Source organism: Sceloporus occidentalis, unplaced genomic scaffold (assembly GCF_023333645.1).
Source record: "Sceloporus occidentalis isolate IW3139 unplaced genomic scaffold, rSceOcc1.0.p SCAF_64, whole genome shotgun sequence".
Lineage (NCBI taxonomy): Eukaryota > Metazoa > Chordata > Lepidosauria > Squamata > Phrynosomatidae > Sceloporus > Sceloporus occidentalis.
In genome coordinates, this window is record NW_028317044.1 from 205,637 (window position 1) to 230,839 (window position 25,203).

Genomic DNA, 25,203 nt, shown 5'->3' on the forward strand with positions numbered 1-25,203 from the left:
CACATGAAGCCACAGAGCAACATCCGTAGAACAGATGCCCCAGGGAGGCATCCAGAGGGACTCCAACGCCCAGCAGACACAGTGGCCAGACTAAGGCCTTGCTGGCACTGTGCCTTGGGCAAAAGGGCCCACAGAAGGGAGAGCGAGCACACGCACGCACGCACATGCGTTTGGTCTTCTTTCTCAGCGAGCGCATACAAGACGGCACCCCAGCTGGTGGGGAAAAGTCTATGTTACTAAGACCATCATGGAGACCAACTCAAAGGAACAGGGAGAGGAGGGGAAACTCCAAGGGAAGGAACCAGGGCAGAAGAGGGTTGCCTTTGACCGAAGCCTTGGGTGCGTCTGGCAGACAGGTTCGGCAAGGGTCCCCTGGCAGCCCCCACTTCCGAGCCAAGGCCCACTCTGCTCAAAGGAAACGCAGAAAGGCCAGAATCCACAAGCAGACGGAGAAACCTTTTATATTTCTGGTTTATTACAAGTACAGCCCTTAGCAGAATCCCCCCTCCCCCAAACAACAATCCTTAAAAAAGAACAGAGTCCCAGAAAGTCTTATTGTGTAGAGGTTGCCACAAAAAGGAGGAGGAAAAGTAATACCCATCTCGATAGAAGAGACGGAAGAGGAGAAAAAGGGGGGCAGGTTGCGAGATCGAGGGGTGTCAGTGTGAGAGGCAAAGAAAGATAGCCAAAAGGAGAGGGACTAGAGAAGACCTGGCAGCGTCCCCCAAATCCTCACTTCCCCAAGGAAGCAACTCCTTCCTGTTAGAGCCAACCTGGGACTACTATCCCTGAAATGAAGGAGGAGGAAGAGGCCAAGAGAAAAAGCAAGCTTCCATGAATGGCCAGAAGCTGCCCACCTCTTCCTCTGGGCTGCAAGATTTGCAATGCAGCCCGGGTTGTGTTGCGAGTGTGGGGTGTGCAAGTGTGTGGTAGAGATGAGGAATAGCCTGGCTACAAAAGGAGGCAAGGGCAAGTCTACAAAGTGAACAACCCTGACGGACCCCCGGGTCGATGCCAACTATGTGATCCAAGGGGAAAAAACTAAGTGGTTTAGGAGGAAAGGGGGGTAGGTGGGGCGGGGGGCTGTCATAAAGCAAACACATCCTCATATAAACTGTACAGTACAAGTTGAAGCCACGAGACGACTGTATCTTACAGGGGGGGTGGGGGGGTATTTGTTTCTTTTGTTCCTTTTGTACAAGACCACTGCTGGGAAATGAGAATCTTTCCTTAAGTAGAAAAAAGACAGGGTTTACAAAGTCCAGAGAACCAGCGTCCCTTATCGCACTGCTCCTCGCTGCGCACTTGGGGGGCTGGCATGGGGCAGGGAAGTGCCACCGGGAAGGGACTGCCTTTCTCCCTGCTGTCCAAAGTCGAGGGGGAGAAAGACAAGGAGACACCCACCACCCCCAAAAAAGTGGGTCTGTACAGAGATGCTGGTGAATGGCAATGGCCCTCGAGGGTAAGTGCTTGCCCGGTCGACAGGGGAGTTGCTTAGAAATACCAACACCATCTCCTAACCCACAGCAGGTGGGCTGGTTCGCATCCAAGACTTGTGTCTGGTGCCCGGCTCCAGTCCTTTGCCAGAAGGGCAACCAAGATGGCAGAGGAGGGAGGAAAACGGCAGCTCCAACAGAAAGGGATATCCTCCCCAGCCTTCAAACCTTGCTGCCCCAGAACGGGTGGGGTGGGCGGGTGGCTCCATTCCTGGCAAACCTCCTCAGTTGCAAACCCCGTCTCTGGCATCACCATTGGGGAAATGCTCCTCTATCTTTTCAGGCTTGACAAATGGCAATCCGGGGCTTCCGGACACTGCTGGGAGCGAGCCAAGGGAGAGGCTGGCAGGGAGGGTGGCGGGCGAGGGGTGGTCGAGGCAGGGCAAAACCGGGCGCCGATCCCGCTGCGGGCAACGCGAGGGGGAAGGCCTGCTCCGAGCATGTCCCGGTGCCCCTCCTCATTTCTTCCTCTTCCGCCCCCGCAAGTAGTCTGAGGCCTCGGGATCGCTGTCCCCTTCGACGGAGCCCTCCTCGAGTCCCTGGCCGGCTGGGGCCAGGGGCCGCTTACGCTTCCGCCGCACGTACGTGTGGCCAGGGAGGTGCTTGCGGAGCATGTCTATCAAGCACTGTTCTGTCTTCTCCAGGCAGGAGAGGACGTGGCTGCCATTCTGGTTGTACTGCTCAGCATTGGAGAAGACCTGCTTGATGTCGGCCAGGAATTCCTGGACAGAGCGGTAGCCGCCACACGAACACTTGCTCTGCATGGTCTGGAAGTCCATGGGGCTGCTGATCACCTCAAAGTAGTCCTCCGCCTCCTCCGTGGTCACCGGCTCCCTGCCAAAGAGTGGCAGGCGTGAGGGGCCAGCTGGATGGCTGGAGGCCTCGCTAACTTGGCCACTGGACTTACCTTCCCACCTTGGCCACTACACACAAGGAAACCCCTGTGCGCTCATCCCGCATGCACTATCTGCCTGCCTCCCACCTGTGTCTGAGGCTCACCTGAAGGGCCAACTAAAGCGGTACTTGACCAGCTTGTTGAGGATTTCCTCACACTTCTGCAACTCCAGGTCCTGCCTGCGAGAGACCTTCTTTGTCTGAAGCACCTGGATGGAAAAGACACTCAAAAGAGGCCCAGAAAAAGCTTCCTCTCCCATCTCACTCCCTGATCACGGGGAACCTGGGATACCTGGCCCCTATTTGGAGGAGGCCCTGGTATGACAAGACTCTTGCTGAGTAGCAGGTGGGGCAGAAATGTGTTGCATACAGAGATTGGGGCAGCCCCATGGGACAGATACTTGGCATCCCTGTGCTGCATGGCCCATGCCCAGCCAGAGATCCCTCAGCACAATGCGGAGGGAGAAAGGAAGCAGGCAAAGGGGCCTGTGCTGCTAAGGGCATGTTTGGGGGGTGGCAATCCTGCCATTCTTACCAGCTCATCAATATACGCATCAGTGACAGCTGCTGCCTGCTGCCGGGACCCTCGTGAGGCGTGCATTGCCCGCTTCTTGCCCTGGTGCCGGCCTCGCCTCGGGGGATCTGCAGCAGTGCCTCCTTGCTTGCCCTTGGCTGCTTTCCTGGGTCTTACTGCAAGTCAGAAAGGGCACACAGACAGGTCAGGACAGGACTTGAGGGAAGCCCAGGAGGCAGAAGGGACAAGGGGGTGAGGCTATCCATGAGCTCAAGGTATCCCACAGAGAGCTGAAAGTAGCAGTTGGCCCAGTGAGGGGGCAGCCTAAGAAAGGAGGAGGGCATCCCACTGGCAAGTAACCCCAGGTACACAAGGGCAGGATGCCAGCCACTTCTTCCATCAAGTCGGGAGGACACCCCTTCCCTCCTCAAGGGCACCTGGGGTAGGCCAGGATACACTTCTCACTGCTTCAGAACTTGAGGAACAGCTTTGGGCCCCCCCAATGCCCCTCTTCCCATTCTGCCTCAAGGTTGAGGAGTGAGAGATGGTCCCAGTTCAGCCCCAAAGACAACTGCCTCCATTTGCCGCCTGAAGGAGGACTGGGTAAGCACAGCATTGCTCCAGGCCGGAGGCCCTACTATGGGCTAAAGCAGCTGCTAAGCTCCCTCAACAGTCAGCCCTTGCTCCCCCCCTCCTCCCAAAGTGCATGTGCTGGGTGTTGGGTTACTCCAGCCAGCTGGCAAGGAGAGCCCAAACAATGGCACTCCAGCACAAGGGAGCTTGTGTGCCTGCCAACCCTTTCACAGCAAGTGGAGGGTGGCTCCCAGCTGTGACGGAAAGGCAGCCTTCCTTGCCTGTCACACTCCGTGACAGAACAGCCACTGAACAGGCGGCCCTTCTACTGCAGGACCTGACCAATCCATCATGTTCCCTGTCCCTAGGGTTATAGTGGGCGCCTGCCTGCGCTTGGGCCGGGATCACAACATGTGCAAGATGTCTGGCAGTCCAGCATTCTCTTGCAACACCACTTGAGATCAAAACTGTGCCAAGGATTGTTAGCGGGGACCCGGCCAAAAATGGGAGATCTCTCCACCGTGACCTTCCCCTATTAAACGCCCTATAATGCCGGGGCGGGATGTGTGGGCGTGGGCGGGCGGGAGGCTGGATGCTTTATTTTTAGAGGCAGTGGCCCGGCTGGGCCTGGCCAGGCCAACAGGAAGGAGCCTGAACAAACTTCAAAAGCAGGCAGAAATACTTGCGACACATGAGCTCCCTTTCAAGACTAGAAAGGGCTCCACAGAAGTCTGGAGAGCAATTAAAGCAGAACGGCACGTGTTGACAGACAGGAGGAAGAGAGGGGGAGAATGCCCAGCCAGGAGGTCTGGGTTCAAGGGACCCCCGCAGACCTGCCCTTTTGGGTAAATCCTTCCCCAGGGCTTAGTTTCCCCATCACAAGCGGCCCTCCCTTTGCTCACCAAGGCTGCCCAGGGGAGGGCAAAACCCCCTGGCATACCAGGCACCTTTCAAGTAACACAGCTCACAGCTAAGAAAGGGTGCACCACTTTCCCTGGGACTGGTCAAGGCCTGGAGGGAAGGTGCTGGCACAGCCTTCTGCAAGAGGGCTAACAAGATGAGCCACTGGTTGAAGAAAGTGCCTGCTTGTCTGCCCTTAACCACCAACTCCCCGGCTGTCTGCCCCATTTTGAAGCCTCAGGGACCTACGTTTTAAGCCAGCAACCTCATAGTCTTCCTCTTCTTCTTCTTCCTCCTCCTCCTCCTCTTCGTCCTCTGACTCCTCCTCGCCACCCTCACTCTCCTCTTCCACAGAGTCTTCAGCGTAGTTCCTAGAGGGCAGATTAAACAGTCAGTTTCTTGTAGAGAAAGACACGCACTCTCAGTCATGTCTGAGTGAAGTGCAGCTGCTGCCTGGCCCCAGGAATCTCACCTGCCCCGGGAGCTGCGCCGGGCGACGGAAGGCTGGCAAGCTGGGCACTGCCACTCGCCTTCTGGGATCTCGTAGAGGGCAGGCCTGAGGCAGAAGAGGTGGAAGGCTTTGTTGCACTCGTCGCACAAGATGAGCTTGTCGTCCTCACCTGGTGGGAGGGAAGGAGCCATTTGGTCTCGGGTTGCCACAGTGGCAGGTCAAAAGACCAACTCTGACAGACAACACTGCCCTTTTCCCCAATAGCAAATTCATCACGTTGTCTTCTGGGGCCCAATTTGGATCAAGAGACAAGCCCACGCTGCAGCCCTGCCTAGGGGCAAGGAGCACACACCTTTCTTGCGACACACTTTGCAGCGGGCATTTTCAGCCGACATGTCCCACTTGATGCAGGCGTCCAGCATCCCCAGCAGCACATGCATGCGGGAGAAGGTTTGCGCCTCCCGGATGGCCCCCTTCCACTTCTCCACAGCCGAAGCAACCTGGGGGCAGAACAGGAGCGTCAGTCCCAGGCAGCCAAACCCCAGAGCGACCTTTCCCCTTTGGACTCCCAAGGGCTGGAATGCTCAAGGGAAGGGGACCTTGGAGGCCACAGTTCTGCCTCAGCACACTCCCCCTCCCTTCCTCCCAGCTGCATTCTTGACTTTGAAATCCAAACCAAATCCTTGACCATCAAGGAAAAACAAAGACCAGGACTCTGGCCATCAACTGCAGGGACAGCTGGGCAAGCACAGCTCAGGTCACCAAACTGGAGAAGCCCCAGGGCCGCCCTCTAGTGGCAGCCTGCAAGAACGGTGCCCACTTGGCAACGCAGCCCACCCAGCGGGCCCCAGGGCTTAAATGTCCCTGACTTAGCTATGCGAAGGCCCTAGAAGCTTTCTTGGTGGATAATAAGCAGCAAACCCACTGAGGGAGGGACCAAACAAATTCTTTGCTTCAGAGAGTCACCGTTAACCAGAGGAGGGCCATGGGCCCAGAACTGCTGTGGGCTCCCAGCTCAAACCCATCACTGTGGGGGCAAAGGAGACAGATCAAGAGGCCCCTCCATCACTGGGGCCACTCTCCCCTTCCACTACTAGGGCCATTGTGGAGCGCCAGAGGGAACGGCTGAGCTCTGCTGTTAACAGCAGTTCGTGAGCCAAGCAAAACCATCCGTTTTTCTGCAGAGTTGCACATTCCCCTCCCACTGAAGCCAACCAAGAGCAGAGTAAACTGGACACCTAAGAAAACAACCCTCCTTCGCCCCAGTCTAGAATTCCCTCCTTATTGCTCACTGGAGCAGTACCTGGACGAAGAGGAGGTCGCCAGGCGGATGGAAAATAGTGCGAGCTCCCTGGCAAAGTCTCTTGCTTTTCCCAAATTCTCAGAATGCTTCTCAGACACATCAGTTTCCCAAGGAGCTACTCCCAGAGTCCTGCCGCTAATGGACTGGGCCAAAACAAACCCTGCCGCTCTTGGCAGTTTGGCTCCCTTTTGCACTGGAGAAAGCATCAGGCTTTTTGGCATGGCTTCCCAAATAGTACCAGCAGCAGGGAGGAAGCTGCCCAGGACCCCTGCCCCATCTGAAGTCTTTAGCGTCAAAGAGACAACTGAAGGCGGGGGGGATAGGTGGAAGCAAAGACCTCGCAGGGCCCAGCTGCCAATGAAGGAACCCCAGAGACCACTGCTCCTCTGCCCCATCAAATCAGAACAGCTGGCAACTGTCAGTAATCCATAGAAGTCGCTAAGCCAAGAGTGACAAGACACGTCGACCAACGTAGAGACCTGGAAGCTGTTAAGCTAAAGCACCTGGCAGCCTCACTGTGACCCTTGGAAGCAAGGAGGAAACAAGGCCCAAGACCATCCACCCTTGAGAAAGGAAAGGTCAGCCACACTGGTGCCGAGCTGTCCGTCAGGATTTAGGCCAGGGCCAGACAAAAAGGGCAGCTATTGTTGCCTCTGGCGGTCATGGAAACACTGTCCGCTACCAGCTCTGGCCTCAAAGAGGAAAAGGTGGCGACAGGCACAGCAGCCACAGCCAAAGAAAAACAGCGGTCACCAGTGGAATTTTCTGGAGGAACGAGAATCAAAGGCCCCATGAAGAACAAGTCAAGGCTATGGTTTTAAGTGCAAAGGTCTTGCTGACTACTCTGGCTTTTGGACACTGCTGAGCCACCCTTAAGAAAACTTCTCCATTTAAAACCCACAGGAAACCAAAATACACTCTTAGCTTAATATGAATCCTGCCTACTTGAAAGTTAGGACTTCAAACAAGGCTTACTTCCAGGTAAATTTAGCTGACTGAAGCCTTTCAGCCTCTAATGGTTCATTGTGATTTCAATCCCAGGAGACTTGTTTCTTTTGAGGATGGGGAGAGGATGCAGCCTTTTGTGGACCTCCTTTGCTGATCAGGCTCCCCACCCAGTGACCCACCTCCACCCCACCGGCTTAGAAGGGGGTTAGACTTATCAGTATTCCTGGATCAAGACCTTGGCTTCTTCGGCCACCCGCTTCTCTTCATCCACCTCCTCAGCCTTGGCCACGGCATCCTCCCCTTGGTGCTTCCTCCGCTTCTGTTTGGGGGCCATGAAGCCTTGCAAAAACTTCTTGATGACGCTGGCCTGGAGGGCAACCACACACTCCCCAAAATCTTTCAAGCTCTCCAGTGAAGTAACCTGGCATTTTTAAAGAAGCACAAAAACAGTCTTGCTAATATCACCTCCAACAGGTAGCAGCTGTCCCATTTCCCTCATCCACCCCAAATTTTCCATGAGCACTTCTGCACTGCAGATGGGGAACGTCAGCCACAGTTCTGGGCAACTTTGCTGACAGGAGCAGGGCTACAATATCCCTAGTCTCACTTTAGCAGGAACAGCCATGTTCACAGGGTCATGTGCCAAAGAACAGAACTCCAGAACCCTGCCCAACTGCCCTGCTTCTGCCTTAATCTTTAGGGGTCCATTAAGAGGACCACTGGCCACCTTGGGAGCTGCCTAAGTCCACAGCAAAAACCAGACACCTGCTCTGTGGCCCTGACACATGAACTGCTCTTTACTGGCCTCTTCTACCCCAGAAGGTACTGCTCACCCTGGCTTCAAACTCTCCCTCGCCAATGTACCCCAGGCCTCCTTTCTGCAGCCGCGTGGCCACTTCAATGAGGTCGCTGCGCAGGAAGCTCAACAATTCCTGGCTGCCATCACAGGACTTCAGGCCTGGGTTCTGCTTCCGGGCCAAGTGGATGGAATGGGTGATGTCTTGATACCTAAGAGAGAAGCAGAGGTGACTAGGAGGAGCTGCCAAGGAAGGCATGAGTCCCTTAGGCTCTTGGATGAGCTTCTCCAGAACAACCACCACCCATCTCTATCAAATGGCGCATTGTTTTCCAGCCCTGACTCCAGGTACGGGACACAACTGAAAGGTTATTCTGAATCAGGATTGATTTGAGTTCAGGGATGGAGTAAGCTCTGAGGAATTCAAGGCTCAGAAAGTCTTGCGTTTTTCCAGGCCCGCAAAGCAATAGCTACAGTTTTCTTGCCTTGCCAAGTGGTACATGATGACCCCCTGAAGGAAAAAATGACCTATCCCTTGGCGTATCTGTGATCGCATCGTCACATACGAAGAATGTCCGCTCAGAGTGTTGGGAAAACCAAAAAACTTGTGGTCCAGTGCTGAAGGAACATGAGTCCTTGGCTGTTCTCCAAGTGGTTTGTAAGGGTGCAGCCAAGAATCATGTCCACCCATCAGTCCTGCAGCCCAGCCCTGATCAGTCAACAGCTGGGCTGTGGGGAGTAGATCACCAATTCCTGGCCACCATCAGCACCCTTCAGGGAAGGACGTTTACTGCTGGGATTATTGGAGGTCTGGGAATTAAGAGTCGGACTGTGATTATTCTCTACTCCTGCCGGTTCTGATATCAGCAGGGAAACAGTGGTCTTGCCTCTACTGGGACTGAGGGAAAGGAGTCAGTGGGGCAAGGGCAAGCCTCTACCCTCAGAGAAGTAATGCTAGCCCTGACTGGGTGGTGCAGCTGCCCCAATCGCCATCCCACCCATTGGGCAGCCCCATAATACAGCCTCCCAAAGGTTCCAGGGGTGTCTATGAGATCCCGCCACAGCAAAAGGTTGCCCACCCCAGTATAACAAAACCAGATCATGTAGACACTGAGAAACTGGAGCCATGTGTCCAAAGGAGGGCGACTAAAATGGTGAAGGGTCTGGAAACCATAAAGCCCTATGAGGAAGGACTTAGGGATCTTGGGATGTTTAGCCTGGAGAAAAGAAGGTTAAGAGGTGATATGAAAGCCCTGTTTAAATATTTGAAGGGGTGTCACATTGAGGAGGGAGCAAGCTTATTTTCTGCTGCTTCAGAGACTAAGACCCAGAACAATGGATGCAAGGTCCAGGAAAAGAGATTCCAGCTCAACATTAGGAGGAACTTCCTGAGAGTAAGGGCTGTTTGACAGTGGAACATACTCCTTCCTCGGAGTGTAGTGGAGTCTCCTTCCTTGGAGGTCTTTAAGCAGAGGCTAGATGGCCATCTGTCAATGGGGATGCTTTGATTTGGATTTCCTGCATGGCAGAATGGGGTTGGACTGGATCAGGGCCCGTGTGGTCTCTTCCAGCTCTATTATTCTATGATTCTATGACCTCCTCTTCCTCCTGTGACATGTGCATCATCCACCAACAATTGGGGTTCATGCAGCACAGCTACACCGGAGATGAGAAAGAAGCTGGATCAAGGGGGCACAGAAGGGTCGTGCCAAGCTGCCTCAAGAAGCCAGCCACCTTAAGTAGGCATGGCCTTCTTAGATCTTGAAAAGGCCTTTGATATGGTAAAATGGGACTTTATGAAAGAAGTACTAAAGGCAAGCGGAATTCAAGGAAGTTACTTGAATCGAATTAATATGATTTATAACAAACAGAACTCCCAGATAATTGTAAACGGAGAGAGAACAAGGCCATGTAACATAAACAGAGGCAGACGACAGGGGTGTCCTCTTTCCCCGTTATTGTTTCTAATGGTGATGGAAATGTTAAGTAGAAGAATAAGAGGTGATGCTTCAGTGCAGGGGATCAAAATTAACAATCAAATATACAAACTACGTGCTTTCGCAGACGATCTTGTAGTTTTTCTTGCAAATCCCAATCAATGTATAAATAAGTTACAAAAAATATTGGATGCATTTGGTTCAATAGCAGGGTGTCAAGTCAATAAAAGTAAAAGTGGAATTTTGACTAAAAATCTATCACCCCAAGAGACGGAAGACCTGAACAGCAAATCAGAAATTCAAACTATGAAACAGGTTAAATACTTGGGCATAAGAATAACAGGAAAAAATTCGGAGTTATACGAAAATAATTATATTCTTACTTGGGAAAAAATTAAAGAAGACTTTAAGAAATGGAATAGACAGCAACTTTCATTAATGGGCAGATTGCATGTATTCAAATGTGTATTTTACCCAAAATGCTCTTTCTCTTTCAAACATGACCTATACTGAAAAATAAGAAACTGTTTCTTATGTGGAATAAAGATATTGCTAACTTTTTGTGGCAGGGGAAAAGAGCTAGAATCAAGGTTCAGGTAATGTGTGACTGTAAGGAAAGAGGGGGTTTAGGTCTACCTCATTTGGAAGTTTGTTTTAAATCCTCTGCACTGACATGGGTTAAGGATTGGATTCTTCTACAGGATAAAAAGATAATTGATTTAGAAGCTTTAATTTAACTATGGGGTGGCAGGCCTATCTGAATTATGAAGATTGTAACGTAAAGAAAGAATTCAATCAACACTTCATTAGAAAACCACTCTTTAAAGTTTGGAATACCTATAAAAATATTTCTACTCAAGACTTCCTGGGTGGCACTTTACCCAAGAAGCCCTTCATAAAGATCAGAATATAAAAAGAAGGCAACGGTGATGTTATAGGGATTTACTAATTAAAATCCCAGGAGGAGTAAGAATCAAAACAAGAGAAGAACTTGAGAATGAAGGAATTGTAATCCACTGGTTTAGTTATAAAGAAATTATAGAAGAATATAAAGAGGATAAAGAAAAATATGGTCTTGAATATGAAGGGAATACTGTAGACAAAATATTGATAGGCGGGGAGAAACATATGATTTCCAAATTCTATAAGACTTTATTAAAGATTGAGATGGAAAAAGAAGTTGTGAAAAATAATACGATGAAATGGATGCAAAATATTGGAAATAACATCTCTATGGATTGTTGGGAAAGATCATGGTTAAACAGCCATCAGTTTTCAAAATGCACTAACTTAAAGGAGAATTATATTAAAATGTTCTTCAGAAGTTATTTAACACCCAGCCAATTGGCAAAAATTAAAAAATCCAACAATAGCAGCTGTTGGAAATGCAGAAAAGCCCTGGGCTGGTTTTATGGCAAGTGGTGGCAATGCAAAGTGGTCAGGAAATTCTGGAGAGAGAGATTTAGGGATATTGCAAATTATATGCAAAGAAGTGTGCCTTTCACACCTGAATTATTTTTACTGAATATAATCGACCCTGACACTTTGAAGCTGAACCAAGACGATTCTAGTAAGTTAATTTACATGATACGCTAAATATTGGAAGAAATCTTATGGTCCCCCAGTTAAGGAATGGGAAGCAAAAGTATATGAATATGCAGTAATGGACAACCTATCTATGCTATCAACTGGTAGAACTCTACAACAGTCTAAACGTAAATTTTTGTTAGATAAATGAGGAAAAAGAGATGTCACCTTACAGTAACACTTAAGACACTTGTACAATTGGGGAAAAAAGTAGTTTATTTCTTTTATGTCTATTTTTGTATATTGGAAAAATGGTTTGATTGAACCCAGCCCCTTTCCCATTGATCGCCCTGCTCTGGGCCAAGACCCACTTTGCTTGGAAATCCCTGAGGAAGCTCTATTAGGGTCCAGCAGCACAAAAGGAAGCCCTCACCTCTTCTGGAGCCGGTCTTTCAGCTGGCTCTCCCTTATCCCCTGCGAGTGCAAACACGAGAGCAGCTCGTCCAGCTCTTTCTGGCTGTCACAGAGAAACCTGCAAGAGAACAGAAGCCAACTTTGCATTCCTGCAGATGGAAGGTAAAACAAAACTTACCTGGAGCACAGCTCATGAACAAGACAATAGTGTGGTCGACTGCTATTTTATTTAAACATTTGAAAGAACTTATTCCGTTTCTCTAGGCAGAGCTATAATCCAAAAGGACTAATGTCTACTCCAACAGCTGAAAACACGGAGGGAAGCCCAATAGTCCTGCTTTGCCTGCCCCCTGCTGGCATACAAGCGCACAGCCGGATCCTCCCAAACTCATGCCGTAATCGATGTGCTTCCTTTCAGGTGGCAATGGCTGAGGGCAGAAGGCCTGCCAAGCAGCCAGAGGGTCTGTCTGGCACCCTTCAGGATAAGGACTGTGCATTACACATCTCATGGATTAACAAGCTCTCATTTATTTAGAGCAGCTTCAGTCGCAACCGGCCAAACAATTCCCTAAGTCAAGGCCTGCCAATTATACCAATGCCTTGCAGTATCGTTAGGAAGGATCAAGAGTTTATGGCACAGTCCTAACTGTGATCAACACCAATGCAACCCAGCACCATGAAAAGGTAAAGGGCTATCCACCAGGACAGGGGCCAAGATAAGGCTGCATTTCCCCCAAGCTATGGCCTGGTGCTGAAACCTCCTTCAACGCCTCAGACAAGGCAGCCAAGTCCCATCTCTCCCAGTTGATGACTCCACCAAGAGGGTTGCAGGCCTCCCTTCTGCCCATGGAGAAAGCCCATGATTTCCTTCCTTCAGGAGGGGGAACAATATTTGGAAGTGAAGACAAATGAATGAAGATGGTTGTCCTATGTGTTTTTGGGATGAATGTTCGTATGAAGAAACTAAAGGTTAATCAATGGTTAAAGATATATGAGGGCAAATGTGGAAGAAGGTAAGGGTACGTTGAAAGGAGGTTAAAATGAAGGGAATGTAGATAAGAAGGAAGAGAAGGGCCTGGAGAAGGATGTTAGAAAAGGAGGTTTAAGGGAGTTGGTGATAGGAAGTAGAAGAAAGAAAAGGAGAGGGAGAAAAGAAAGGAGTAGGGGATGAAAGGAGAAGATTGAAGAGAAGAACGAAAAATGAAGAATATTAATTATTAATTAAATAATTATTGGGGGAGGATGAAAGAGTGTATAAATGTACTTAAACGTGGCTATAGCTTTGTATATTTGCGGTGTATTTTAATACAAAGTTTGCTTGTATGTTTTGTAGGTTTTATATGTCTGTTTGTTTTTCAATAAAACATTTAAAGTTAAAAAGAAAGAAAGCCAGAAACGGAAGGGGGACTCACCACAGGTTCTGCCCTTGCTTGGGCACTGTATTCTCCACGGGAATCTCTGGGACGGGCAGGACGCCCTGCGGAGGAGTGTTCAGGACGCTGCCTTCCACAAGGGTCTCCTGCGTGGCATCTGGAAGCCAAGAAAACCCTTGGTCAGCAACAACAAAGCCTCCCTCCCAGGCCACAACAGCCCTGGCAAAATCTATCGTGGCGTTACAGGCTGGGCTTATTGTTGTGCGCCAGGTATCCCTGCCTTCTGGGCGAGGGAAGGAGGCCGTGGGTGGGGAGGCTTTTTCATGACTCCCATCCTTTTCTGCATTGTTAGAAACGCACAGGCTTGTGACATTAACACAGCGAACGCAGCGAACGCACAAAGCACAGGTTACACTGGGAGACTGCAACTGATAAAATCCTAGTCAGATATAAAAACCAATCTTGCTATTATAAGCACAACTCTCTCAGAATTTGTATTCTAACTTGTTTGCAACATCTCTTTGCAGTTTAAAAAAAGACTGATCCATAAATATGTCCCATTTAACTGAATATGGCTCATTACCAAGCTAGTATACAAAGATAGGATGGTACCAAATTGCCATCCTATTGGTACATTGAATTGCCATGTCTTAAGTACTGGAACCCAAACAATTTCCCAACAAACTTTTGCATCTGAATATGGCACTTTAAACCACATCAAATGCATTTCATTCATTCTCCCTCCTAATAAATTATTACCATCCAAGTGCTCTGGGCTAATGGGGAAAAACATTTTAGTTATTTATAAACAAACTGTACAATTAACGTGACAATAATTTTACGGATTTGTCTAAGTGATATACGATAAACATTAACCAATAGACATTGTTTCAAGCAATCTATACCATTACACACAAGCATGAAGCCTATCATTGTGAGCCTCCATCATTTGCTGGGCCTGAACCTACAGGACCTAAACAGAGCAGGAGGGCTTGGAGATGCCTCATTCATAGGGTCGCCATGAATTGGGATCGACTCAATGGCAGTTAATAACATCGATACCCATCAACATGTTTTCAGACACACAGCTCCTTGATCAGGAAGGGATGAGAAATGGCCAAGCTTACCTTGTTGGTAGTCTTCATCTTCCTCCTCCTCCTCCTCGTCTTCTTCCTCCTGCCCCTCAGGCGGCGTAAAGCAATAGTCTATGCCATCATGCACCCAACCTTTCTCTATGAATAGGCCAGGGACCTCATCAGAGAAGAGCCAATACCTAGAGAGACCAGGCAGAAGTAAGAGGCTAAACTGACCCCCGGCTAAAGCCCTCCGGCCTCAATGATCCGTCTGCTGCCACTGCCAACGTGGTCCACCTTCATCAACACTGTCTCCTCTGGCTGTTCGGAAGAAGGTGCCTCAAGCCACACTTTGATTTTTCAAGCCCCAGGATAAAAGACACCTATGTTTGCCAGCTATTAAGAAATAAGAAAGTGCCTATTTCCTGCTGGCTTGTGTTGCTTTTATACTGTTTCGGCAGGTGCTTGGGATCTAAGGTTTTAGGTATTTGTGGTTCTACACGAAAGACTGTGAGCCACCTAACACTCCCAGGAGAAGTGAGGGATAGCAAATAATAAATTAAATACATAAATAGAAAAGAAACGAAAGCTAAAAGGCAAGGAAGACAGGCCAACAGACAATTACATGGGAAACATCCTCTGCCTGCAAACAGTACGGCCAACCACATGCCCAAACACCCTGCATCTGCAAAGGCCTTTTAGCAACACAAGCCCTTTTCTGCCCATTCTGGGAAAAGGTGATCACCTCACATTCAATGGATGAACCATAGCTGGCAAAGGGTCCTGGGGTCAATCCTGAGCACCTCCAGTTGAAAAAGGATTAGGTGTGACTGGAAAAACATCCCTCCAGCCAATGCCAGTCAGTTCAAAGCCCATGCCAATCTAGGAGGACCAACCATATATCCCTGCCAGTCGCTGGGCTGTACCATTTCCCTACCTGTTGTGATTACGGTCTGTGCCTATGGGCGTTCTCCGCATGACCAGCTTGGCTTTGGCAATGCCATCCTGAAAAGCTTTCTCGGCTGCAGCCTTATGCTTGCGAATCCTCTCCTCTTCTGCTTCTCTCTCAAGTTTTACTGATGGGGGCAAGGGCAGGGAAGAGAGAGAGAGAGAGAGAGAGAGAGAGAGAGAGAGAGAGAGAGAGAAACAGCTGTTAGTGCTCTCACAGTACACAGCCTACCCTTCTTGACTGTTCTAATACTGCCTCCCTCCATGCCCCTCTTGCAAGGGCTACCTCTCATCTGCATCTCCTGCTGTTCCCTCTCCTTCTTGGCCTGGATGGCCAGGAGTCGCCTGCTCTTGACTGTGCTGATCATGTCTTCCTCCATCTCTACCCGCGTCTCCGTCTTGACCACCTTCTCCGCCTCCCCGGCTTTCTTCTTCTCTATCCCAGCCTTCCCCAAGCTGTTTTCCTCCTTGCCATACTCCTTGCCCTTGGCCACCATCTCCTTCCGTTTCTGCTTCTCTGCCCTCTTCTTGTCATTCTCCTCCTTCAGCACCGCCAGCCGCTCCTTCCACAGCTCGGCCGAGGCTTGCTGCTTGGCGTCAACGTGATCCTGCACCGAGTAGGTCATCAGAATCCGGTGGCAGAGTGCCGTGAGGATCTGCAGCTTCTCCTCACAGGTCAGCTCAAAGAACTCGGAGGTCTCCAGCTTCTCCAGGAACTCGTCCTGGACCTCATTGTCCTCAAAGGCAGCCAGGTCTTTGTTCTCTTCCGCATTCTCCGAAGCATCGCTTTCCTCCTGGACATCTGACTTGCGGAGACAGAGGCGGACTAGCTCAGAGGCAGAATGCAGGGTGAGGGGGATCTCGGAGAGCTTCATGCCCAGCTCCAGGTAGTCTTCGGCAATCTCGTCTTGCAGCAACGTCTGCAGGAGAATGACCAGAACTCTGTTCAGGTAGAGAAAGCCGCCCTTCTCAGCGCACAGGGCCTCCATGAGGGAAACAGCGGTGATGGGATACTGAGCGTCAGGCAGCAGCAGCCCCGAATAGCAGCTGAGGAACTCCACCACCATGGCCACGTCCCCAAAGAGGGTGTTGGGGAGCCCTTCCGGCGTATCCACCAGCTTAAAGGTGGGCAGGGGGCTCCCCTTGAGGTCCTGGTCCTCGTAGCGCTTCTGTTTCTCCAGCCTCTGCAGCATCTCCCTCTCCCGCCGCTCCCTGGCCTTCTGCCTCAGCTTCTCCTTCAGCTTCTCCCGCTTCTTCATCATGTACTCCTTTCGCTGGTCCTCCGTCATGGAGGCCCAGTTCTTCCGGTGCTCAAGGAGTTCGTAGCGCTTCTGGACGATCCCCCGCAACTCCTCAGGGAGGCGGGCCCGGTCCTCGTTGGAGAGCAGCCGGGCAGTCTTGGAGATGATACAGGAGAGGGCGCTCTTCCTGTCCTCGCGGCCTTTGTTCTCCCTGTAGTAGGCAATGAGGTGGAGGGCGGCCGGCGGGAGATGCTTGGAGGGCTTGCTGGAGGACTTGGGCCCAGCCCCAGAGCTCCGTGGTGCCCTGGATACTTTGGGAGTGCCCTTGGCCATGTCCAGCAGTGTCATCTGTTTCATCTTCATCTTGGAGTCCTTCTTGGGAGACCGTGACTTCCCAGATGACTTCTGCCCGTTCAACAGCCTCTTATTCTTCTGCTTGGGGTCCAGGGATTTCCCCAGGCGCTTCCTGTTCACGTTGTTGCCAAGCTTCCCAGGCGACATCAGTTTCATCATTTCCTCCAGCTCCTCAGCGGGGGTCTTGGGGGCCTTGGAGTTTTTGACTTTCAGCGGGGAGCCAATGATGGTTTTCTTCAAGGCCACGCTACACCACAGCGAGGGGTTCAGACCTGGAGAAGAGCTGTCCGACTTGGGCTTTTTGGAAGGCTTCCTATCAGGCGACGACGTGCTCTTCCTCTTCGTTGAAGGATTGAGAGTCAGGTACTGGAATCCAAGGAGATGTCAAAAGTAAATGCTATGCATAAAACCACACATGGATACTAATATTGTTCAAAGACTGCCAATGGTATATATCTATATATATTTTAAATACCTCTTGGAAGTGCAAAAACAGGTCTGTTGGGGGGGATTAACCCCCCAACACAAGAGGACAATAGGAGATTGAGTGGACCCCTTGCCACCCAGGACTGACCCCCCACACACACACTTCCAAGCCAAATCTTGCCATGTTTCTCACTTTATGTGGGTCAAGCAAGAAGTCGCTGAACTTGCTGGGAAGAGAGTATTTCTTCACCAACTCGTCCTCCACCACCCAAGGGGCATTCTCGCCCATTCCGGCCCGAAGCGCGTTGTGGCGGATGAAGTAGCGCAGAATCTCCTTGTTGGGTGGCCTCTCCGTCCGGATCAAGCTCTCGGCTGGCACGTTACTGATAATCTTGGGAGACAAGGAAAAACACCCTTTGACTCCCCTTTCTTGATCAATGATACATAGAAAGCCCTTAGTCAACCATCACCTTTAAGTGCCGATGGGACTTCTAACTGCTCTTGACTGACCCTCAGGGCCACGGCTGTATGGCAACCTTATGGAGCTGCACCATCAATCCCCCCCAGAATGCTGCCTCTACTCTGCAGAGGGGGAGGCCCAAAGCAGAAGCCTCACCTTGTCTTCGTTTTGCAGCTTGACATCATACTTGTGCGGCAAGAACTTTGGAGGGACCCATTTCCTCTCTTCTTTCTTCAGCGAAGTCGGAAGCTTCCGAGGCGATCGGCGCGCTCGGTCATCTGTCCAGCCGTAAGAGAAGAGAGAGAATGAGTTTGCAATACAGGGCTCCAAAAAGCCTGAAATCTGAATTCGCAGAATCTGGAGGAAAGATTGTAGCTTGTGACACGTACCGAGAAACCCCCACATACCCACTCAGTGCCAAACGCATGAGCAGAAAGGCAAGCTGGCACATCAGTTTAAGAGCTTGTACCAATAGAGTGCACACTGGAGGGCTAACAACAGGCTACATCCTACAGACAGATGCTACTAGGAAGATGCTCATAAGAAGAGCTAGGAAGTAACAGTGGCTCCCCCCACTCCCAAAATCTGGTATGTAAAGCATACGTTCTGTGAACATGGAAATGCCACTAAGCCATCAGGTTTAATAACTGTGGAGAAACCTCATGTCCTCATTCTGCTGTTTAAAAAGCCACCAGAGCCAGTGGCCACCACTGCCCTTATCACAATCACATTTAGAAAACCTTAGTAACACAAAGCATGGCAACAAAAATAACCCACCAGCATAAATACCACACTGGCAGCTAAAAGGCACCCTGTAGCAACTCTCTCAACAAGTTAATTATGTGGTTTTGCAAAGTACTTTCTGAAATGATCTGTCAGTCACCTTTTGCTAAAGAACCTTTGCTAAAGTCTGAGGCCTCAAAGAGCAAAGGAGGTATCCTCAGTACAGGCCAAAGGCACTTACTTCATCCCTATCTTCAAAAACCCAGGGGAACCTCAATCCTCAGAAGTGTCCGGGGGTATCAGAACCATCTTGAGGACCATGGAGCCCTTCAGCAAGAGCCAAGTCAAAATACAAAGGCAAGGAAGTCCCACTTCGGGCCACAGTCTTTGCCAGAACCAGTACTGGACATGGCCATTGTACCATTTCCATACCAGGCTCCCTCCTCAAAGGCAAGGACCACTGGGCATGGCTACTCACTCAGACTCTCTCTTCTGCTGTCCTCCTCCTTTAGCGCCAGCTCTTTCTGGTTGTCCTGGATGACCTGAGAGGAATTCTCTTTGTCGCTGGATGGGGAGTCACAGGCTCCGTCAGGTTTCTTCTCAGTGGCCGCTTCCTCTTCCGCCGGCTTCTCCAGAGGATGTATTTTCAGGACCTTCACCCGGAGCACCTTTTCTTTTCCAACCTGAATGGAAGAAGAGAGAGGATCAGGACTGGGCAGGAAACCAAGCCAACACAACGTTGGACACATGTAATTAGATGCAAAACAATGACTGCCATGACTCCCCAACCCACAACATTTCATCTGTAGCAAATACACCACAAGTGACTATTAACTACAGGATGGTAGGAAAGCTTTACTTCAGAGTTGGAGCAAAAATCTTTATTTGAGCAATTATTAGTTAAAATATTTTTATCTCCTCAATCTGTAGCTCCCAAGCTCCTGGTCAATGTCCCTTACCTCAAAGTCACACTCTTCTCCAACGGCAAACTTGGTCATGATCTCTAGCCAGGAGGTGTCTACCAGTTTTTCTAAAGAGATGGTGTTGTGGTGGACCATTTCTAAGACAAGTTTCTCATACCAGACTGGGAATTCCTCTTTCAGCCTGGAAAAGAGAGCGCACAGAGCATGTTCCACGTAAGCAGCCATTGGTGGTGGGCAAAGGCAAACTCACAGGGCCAGCAACCACCTGCCATTAATAAGCAGACAGATCCTAGGAGCCATTCCTTGCCCATGCGCATACACATACATGTACACACACAAGCAAAAACAATAGTCTATTCCTATTTAGAGAAAAAGGAGGAAAAAACGCTATACTGCAGTTGCTAGGACTTCTCTAATTTTGGAGAGTGGGAGCCTGAAAATATTACTGTTATTACACTGGAAGCACGCCTTCAGCACCAACTCCCCAAATGGCTGCAAGTCTTCTTGAGGCCTGGTTCTCATAGAGAACAGCCAAGGCAGTCCATTCTGCTCTTGACTGCAGCACTTAGACTGCAAATGGAGGAAGGGGAGTCGTAACTCTTTATGGAGAGAAGAATGTGAGCATGGCCTTCTTAGTAGGTTTCTTTCCATCGCAAACCCAACTGCAGTCATTCACCATCTGCTCTTTGGAAGATCTGTACCAGAAGCTTTGCTTCAGATGCTGAGCCTTCTGCTGTAATATTCACTTAGACAGCGATTGATTTTTCAAACAGTGCAACTTTTTATGAGATCGGCAGACTCCACACAGAGCAAATGAGAAACACAACATGTGAAATACATATTGCAAGGCCAAACAGCAACGAGGATAAATGTGGTCCGCACACGAGCGGAGAGGAAAGAGCAAAGCTGAAACAGAGCTGAGCAAACAGCCTCAGTTTCTAAGAGGGCCTAGTGAACATAACAGGAGGGAAAGGCACTTTTACACGCTCTGTGTACAAGACCTGAGAAAAGGCTTCCCTTTTGAACACTGGCTCACAAGTGACTCATTCTGAGGCCTTTTACAGCAAAGCCAATGTCTTGCCAAATATACCACAGAGAGAGAGAGAGAGAGGCACACTGGGCTGGTGCCCAGCCTCCGCTGTTTGGAGGCTGCTACTTACAGCTCTGCGACTTCCTGCTCTTCATCCCAGGCCTCTTTGTGCGTCAGCTGGATGCTGCCGGTACTTTTGCAGGTCCATATTCGCTGGCTGTACTTCTCTAGCCGCGCTTCATACTCTCTGAAGGAGACAGAGCTCAGGAAAACAGCATACGCTCAGTTTTAAGTGTGATTGTTTGCACTGTTTTATGCGAAGGTAACATTTGTACATAGCCAAGATCCCATTTTGCTTTGACCCCTTCAAATGGGTGGATAAACAAATGAGGAACCGTGTGAGATCCAAAGCCAGACACACACGGCCCCAAAGAAGCCAAGATCTTAAATCAGCTTTAAGCCAGAATTTGCTGTTCATTTAAGATCCTGGCTTCAGGTGTCATTGGCCTGTTACAGACAGCCAAAATAAAACTGCTTCGAGTCACTTTGGAGGTATGGTATTTTAATGATGCATGAGTCCTAACAGTCTGGAAGCTTCACCAAAGCTGCACTCCAGTCCTTAGGACTGGAGCGTGGCTTTGGTGCGGCCTTTGGACTCTTAGGACGCATGTATCATTGAAATATCATACCTCCAAAGTGACTCGAAGCAGCTTTATTTTGGCTGTCTGTAACAGGCCAAACTCTCTTCTTCTGTTTGTACAGAGAGACTGCAAGTTCTGTTGGTGGGACAGGCTTGCTGCCAAACTGTCAACCAGAGAAAGGTTCCCTTGGCCTCCTCCCAGACGCATGGCTTCCCATCCTGACTGATCACAAATACTCCTAGCAGACGGAAGCCGTGTTTCTACAAACCCTCACCAGCGCCCAGGCGCTCCATACAAGACCCACAACTTCTTTCCAACTGGGCTGGCCACCGACAGTCAACGTTAAGCCACAAAGTGTTCCAGAAGTGATTAATGCCAGGTGACCAAGATGGGTAACGTGGGTTCAGGAGAGGTAAAGAAGGCAAGGAGCAAAAGACCAGGGCAGACCCCAACCAGGGCCACCCCTCCCCTCTCAAAGCTGCCAAGGCAAAGTGTGTGCCACACGCAAGAGAAGCTGCATCTGGTTACCTGTGCAAGCCAAATGTGGCACAGAAAGGCACCCAAGTGCCAACCTCTGGCAATGCTCTTGAGTCTCCCTCATGCCCTCTGAAGGCTCTATTTCCTGCTTTGACAGTCAGACATCTTTGCCTCATGGGTGAAAGACAGAGTCCCTGTGCCTAAAGCATTCCAATGCAGAGCCTGGGTCAACTGTGTTTAGCCTAAGCCTAACCCTAAGCATGCAGCCCCACTGAACCAAATTCTAACTGAACAGAAGAGAGGTCTCATGCCGCCAATTTCTCACACACCTCCACAACTTCTCTGACAGCAGAGAAGCTTCAAAAAGCAGCCACAATGCGTGTGCCTCCCCTGCAACAGAGCCCCGTGGAACTACCAATCATGTCCCTTTCCTCCGTCTGACAGCGCCATCGTCTCACTTTGTAGCTACGCAGCCCATGCGCTGGCTCATCCCTAGAGGCTTCCCAAACAGCAGGCGCAAAGAAAGCGAATTTGGAGGAAAACAGGCAGTGTCTCTCAATGCAGGCTCACTGCTCCGTGCGCCCGACACATGCTGCCCCCATGCTCTCCCCAAAGCAACCGCCAGCCCACGCAACTGCAGATCCTCCTCCGGTTCTCAGACAAAGAAGCTCCTTGAGGCCAACGCTGTGGGACAACGTCTGGTTTAACAAGGCTTCCTCACGCTTATCTATCAGGCACATCTGACTACGCTCTTCTGGACAAAACAAGCTGCAAGAGGGATGCAGACTCCTGCTTCTTCTGCGGTTACAGCGGAGAAGCTTCTGCCTTATCCAAGCCCTTCTGAGCACAAGGGCTTAAGCCCGGGAGCCCCAATTTCATAGAACAGCTTCTGGCCATGGGATGCTAAACAGATTATCAACACGAGAACCAGCAAGTCCAGGCCTTCAGGAGTAAATTTCCACCTCATAAACCTCTTGCTGTACAGATGATTCATCGGACGTTGCAGCCAAGTCCCCCCTGCAGGCGCAAAGTAATGGGGCAACCCAAGCCCAGCCGAAGAAGCTGCTCTGAGCAAAGACAGCGGGTGTGAGTGTGTGCAAAGGAAGAAACAGAGACACGACAGCGAGGTCAGAGACCGGCCTGGGCGCAAAACAAAGATGTGAGAGCGTACACAGAGCAAAAAGGCTGAAACAACACATTCCCATGTGTGGACGCCACATTTCACTGCTTGGGTTGCCATCAGGCTTGCTGCTTTTAAGACGAAGGCAAACAAACGGACGGGAGACAGCCTGACTGTCAAGGCTGCTCTACACAGGCATCCGCTACAGAGACACAATGGGAGATCTCAATGTGGAAGATTCCCCTTCAGATCCCTATCCGTCCGTGAAGCCACCTCAACTCTCCACCAACTTCCGTCTCCAGCTTGCAGCCTACCTTGTACAGCGAAGCATGAGAAAACATCAAGCCACTGCAAAACAGTGAAGGCAGATGCATACAGCCAGAGAAGCTGATGCAAATAAAGGAGAAAGAAGCAACAATGAAAGAGTACTTTAAAGAAAGGGGGAAAAACACCTCCCCAAAAGGTCAGCTAAGTAACTCACCAGGTAAACCAGTCCTATGACTTCCCATTGGGGAGGCCACCGCAAAGCACTGAACTGAGAACCATGGCAAGGCGTCCGAACTAGGACTCCAAACAGGCGCCAGAGCAGCACAAGTGGCCACACGCAACACAACGGACGGAGGGGAAACGGGATTTAGGACGGCAGCTTCTTCTGCCATTTCCAACACCCCTTTATTGTGTCATATTGTGTCATTTTCCTCCAAAGCCTGCTGACTGAACCCAACTCCACAAAACAGAGGCTCTTGCCTTCAATTCTGAACCAGTCCTCATCTCACTCAGCTGCTACTAGAGCTTCTTGTGATCAGTTAATTCATGCACCGCATGGCTAATGGCCATAATGACCACAACCTGTTTTCATGCAGGGCATGTTTCTACTGGTCGGCCTCACTGGGTGAACTGGGATTCAACCTTATGTGGAAGGGAGAAGATTTGGGGGTCAGGGGAGGGGGCTGTCTGGGAAGTTCAGAAGCAGGGCCCTTCTCCTTGGGCCCTGAAGCATCCAGGCCAGAGCTGGATGGCCCTGAGGGAAGCCAGGGGGGAAAAGAACTGGCTCAGGCAAAGGTTTATCTCAAAGGGCTTTATCTCTGCATCTCACAAGGACCAGCATCCAAAACAATTAGTCCTGTTGTCATTACGGCCATGATATCAGTCCCCAGCTTGTTGGGGGCAATTAGCGCACGCTTTGTAAACCACTTGGGGAGTGCTTAAGTGCGCTGATAAGCGGGATAGAAAGGAACTTGCGATTGCTATTGTTGTTGTTGTTGTTGTTACTGGCTGGAATCCTGTTGGTGAGTCCCGGCTCAAGAGGCCCATTTGGCAAATGGCTAAATGGTAAGTCGACACACTGGAAAATCCCTCCGATTCCATGAGCCGACTTTAGGTCAGACTAGCAACAGAATCCCGGCTGTTATCATGCCTTCTCTGAAACACTTGGAACCAGGAGTGCTTCAGAGGGCTGGATATAAGCCTACACCTGAAGAGAGATTCTGGAGGGGGGCTGCTGCTGCTGGCCAGGGCCAAAGAGACCCTTCCAATCCCCTGGCTGAGCCCAGCCACCCGCATGCGGCCTTTCTCTCCTTCTCCCAGCTGGAGATGGGACCCCAGTCTAAAGGCAGGGTCCATTTGTCATCCATATACACTTTATACACTGAGAGCACAGAGGCTTCAAAGCCAGACAACAACTCTCTAGGCCAGGGTTCCCTGGAGACCCCCCCCCCCCCGTTCTCTCTCTTCCTCATTGAGCCTATGAAGCTCCTGCTCCCAGCCCCCCTCCGCCTCAGGCGCCCAAAGGAGAAGGCCTGGTCCAGGAAAGGTCTTGCTACCCATGCCTCTCCCTTCCCAGCCCCAAAGGCACCCAAGACACACCCCAGAAGCAGAACGCTTGGAGGGGACAGGCTCAAACAAATGGCACTACTTGCCCATTGGGAAGCACTGGGGAAGACTTGCCCATAGGGAAGCATTGGAGAATACCTGCCTGTAGGGAACCATGGGAAAACGCTTGCCCAGAGGGAAGCCAGGCTTCTCCATAAGGGTTCATTGGGGAATACTGCCCATAGGGAACCATTGGGGGATCCTGGCCCATAGGGAAGCATTGGGGAAGACTTGCCCATAGGGAAACATGGCAGAGCCCTTGCCCATAGGGAACCAAGGGAAAACACTTGCCCATAGGGAAGCCAGGCTTGTCCACAGGGACTCATCGGGGGATCCCGGCCCAAAGGGACTCATCGGGGACCAGCTCCTGCTAGGCAAACATGGGGAGATGCTTCTCCATAGGAGTCCCTGGGGAGGCGTCTGTGTCCCCGATGACTTTGGCGGCTGAGGGCCGGGGAATCCCGGGGAGCGCCGTCCGGCGAGAGAAGGCTCCAAGGGCCAGGGGAACAAAGGGCCGCCTCCCTGCCTCCCTCCCTCCTTCGCTCGGACTAGGATACTCTCTGGAGCGGAAGGCCTCCTGCGTGTGGGCGACGACGAAGCGCTCCTCGGGCGGCTCTCCCGGCGGAGCAGGAGGCAGGGCCTTGGCCAGCGGGAAGGGCTTGCGGCCCAGCAGCGGAGCCATCGCCCGGAGCCAGAGCCAGAGCCAGAGCCAGGCGCCCGGAAAATGGCCTCCTCCGCTTCCTCTGCGCGCCTCCGACAACAACAAACCGGGCGGAGGGCGCCGCTGCT

The 25,203-nt window shown here is 50.8% G+C and overlaps 1 protein-coding gene across 1 annotated transcript; it reads right to left on the bottom strand.

Annotated features, from left to right (window-relative positions):
* Positions 1 to 435: 435 nt before the first annotated feature.
* On the bottom strand, positions 436 to 25,203 carry LOC149287014 (tyrosine-protein kinase BAZ1B-like). Its single transcript, XM_089493538.1, has 19 exons — positions 24,972 to 25,203; positions 20,435 to 20,551; positions 19,311 to 19,455; positions 18,830 to 19,034; positions 17,785 to 17,906; positions 17,362 to 17,559; positions 15,434 to 17,108; positions 15,137 to 15,275; positions 14,254 to 14,399; positions 13,166 to 13,283; positions 11,773 to 11,871; positions 7,913 to 8,087; positions 7,315 to 7,500; positions 5,181 to 5,328; positions 4,850 to 4,997; positions 4,627 to 4,748; positions 2,926 to 3,080; positions 2,496 to 2,599; positions 436 to 2,330 (listed from the first exon to the last, which is right to left on the bottom strand). The coding sequence occupies exons 1-19, from the start codon at positions 25,094 to 25,096 to the stop codon at positions 1,955 to 1,957; spliced, it is 4,503 nt and encodes a 1,500-aa protein (XP_089349664.1). The 5' UTR covers positions 25,097 to 25,203; the 3' UTR covers positions 436 to 1,954.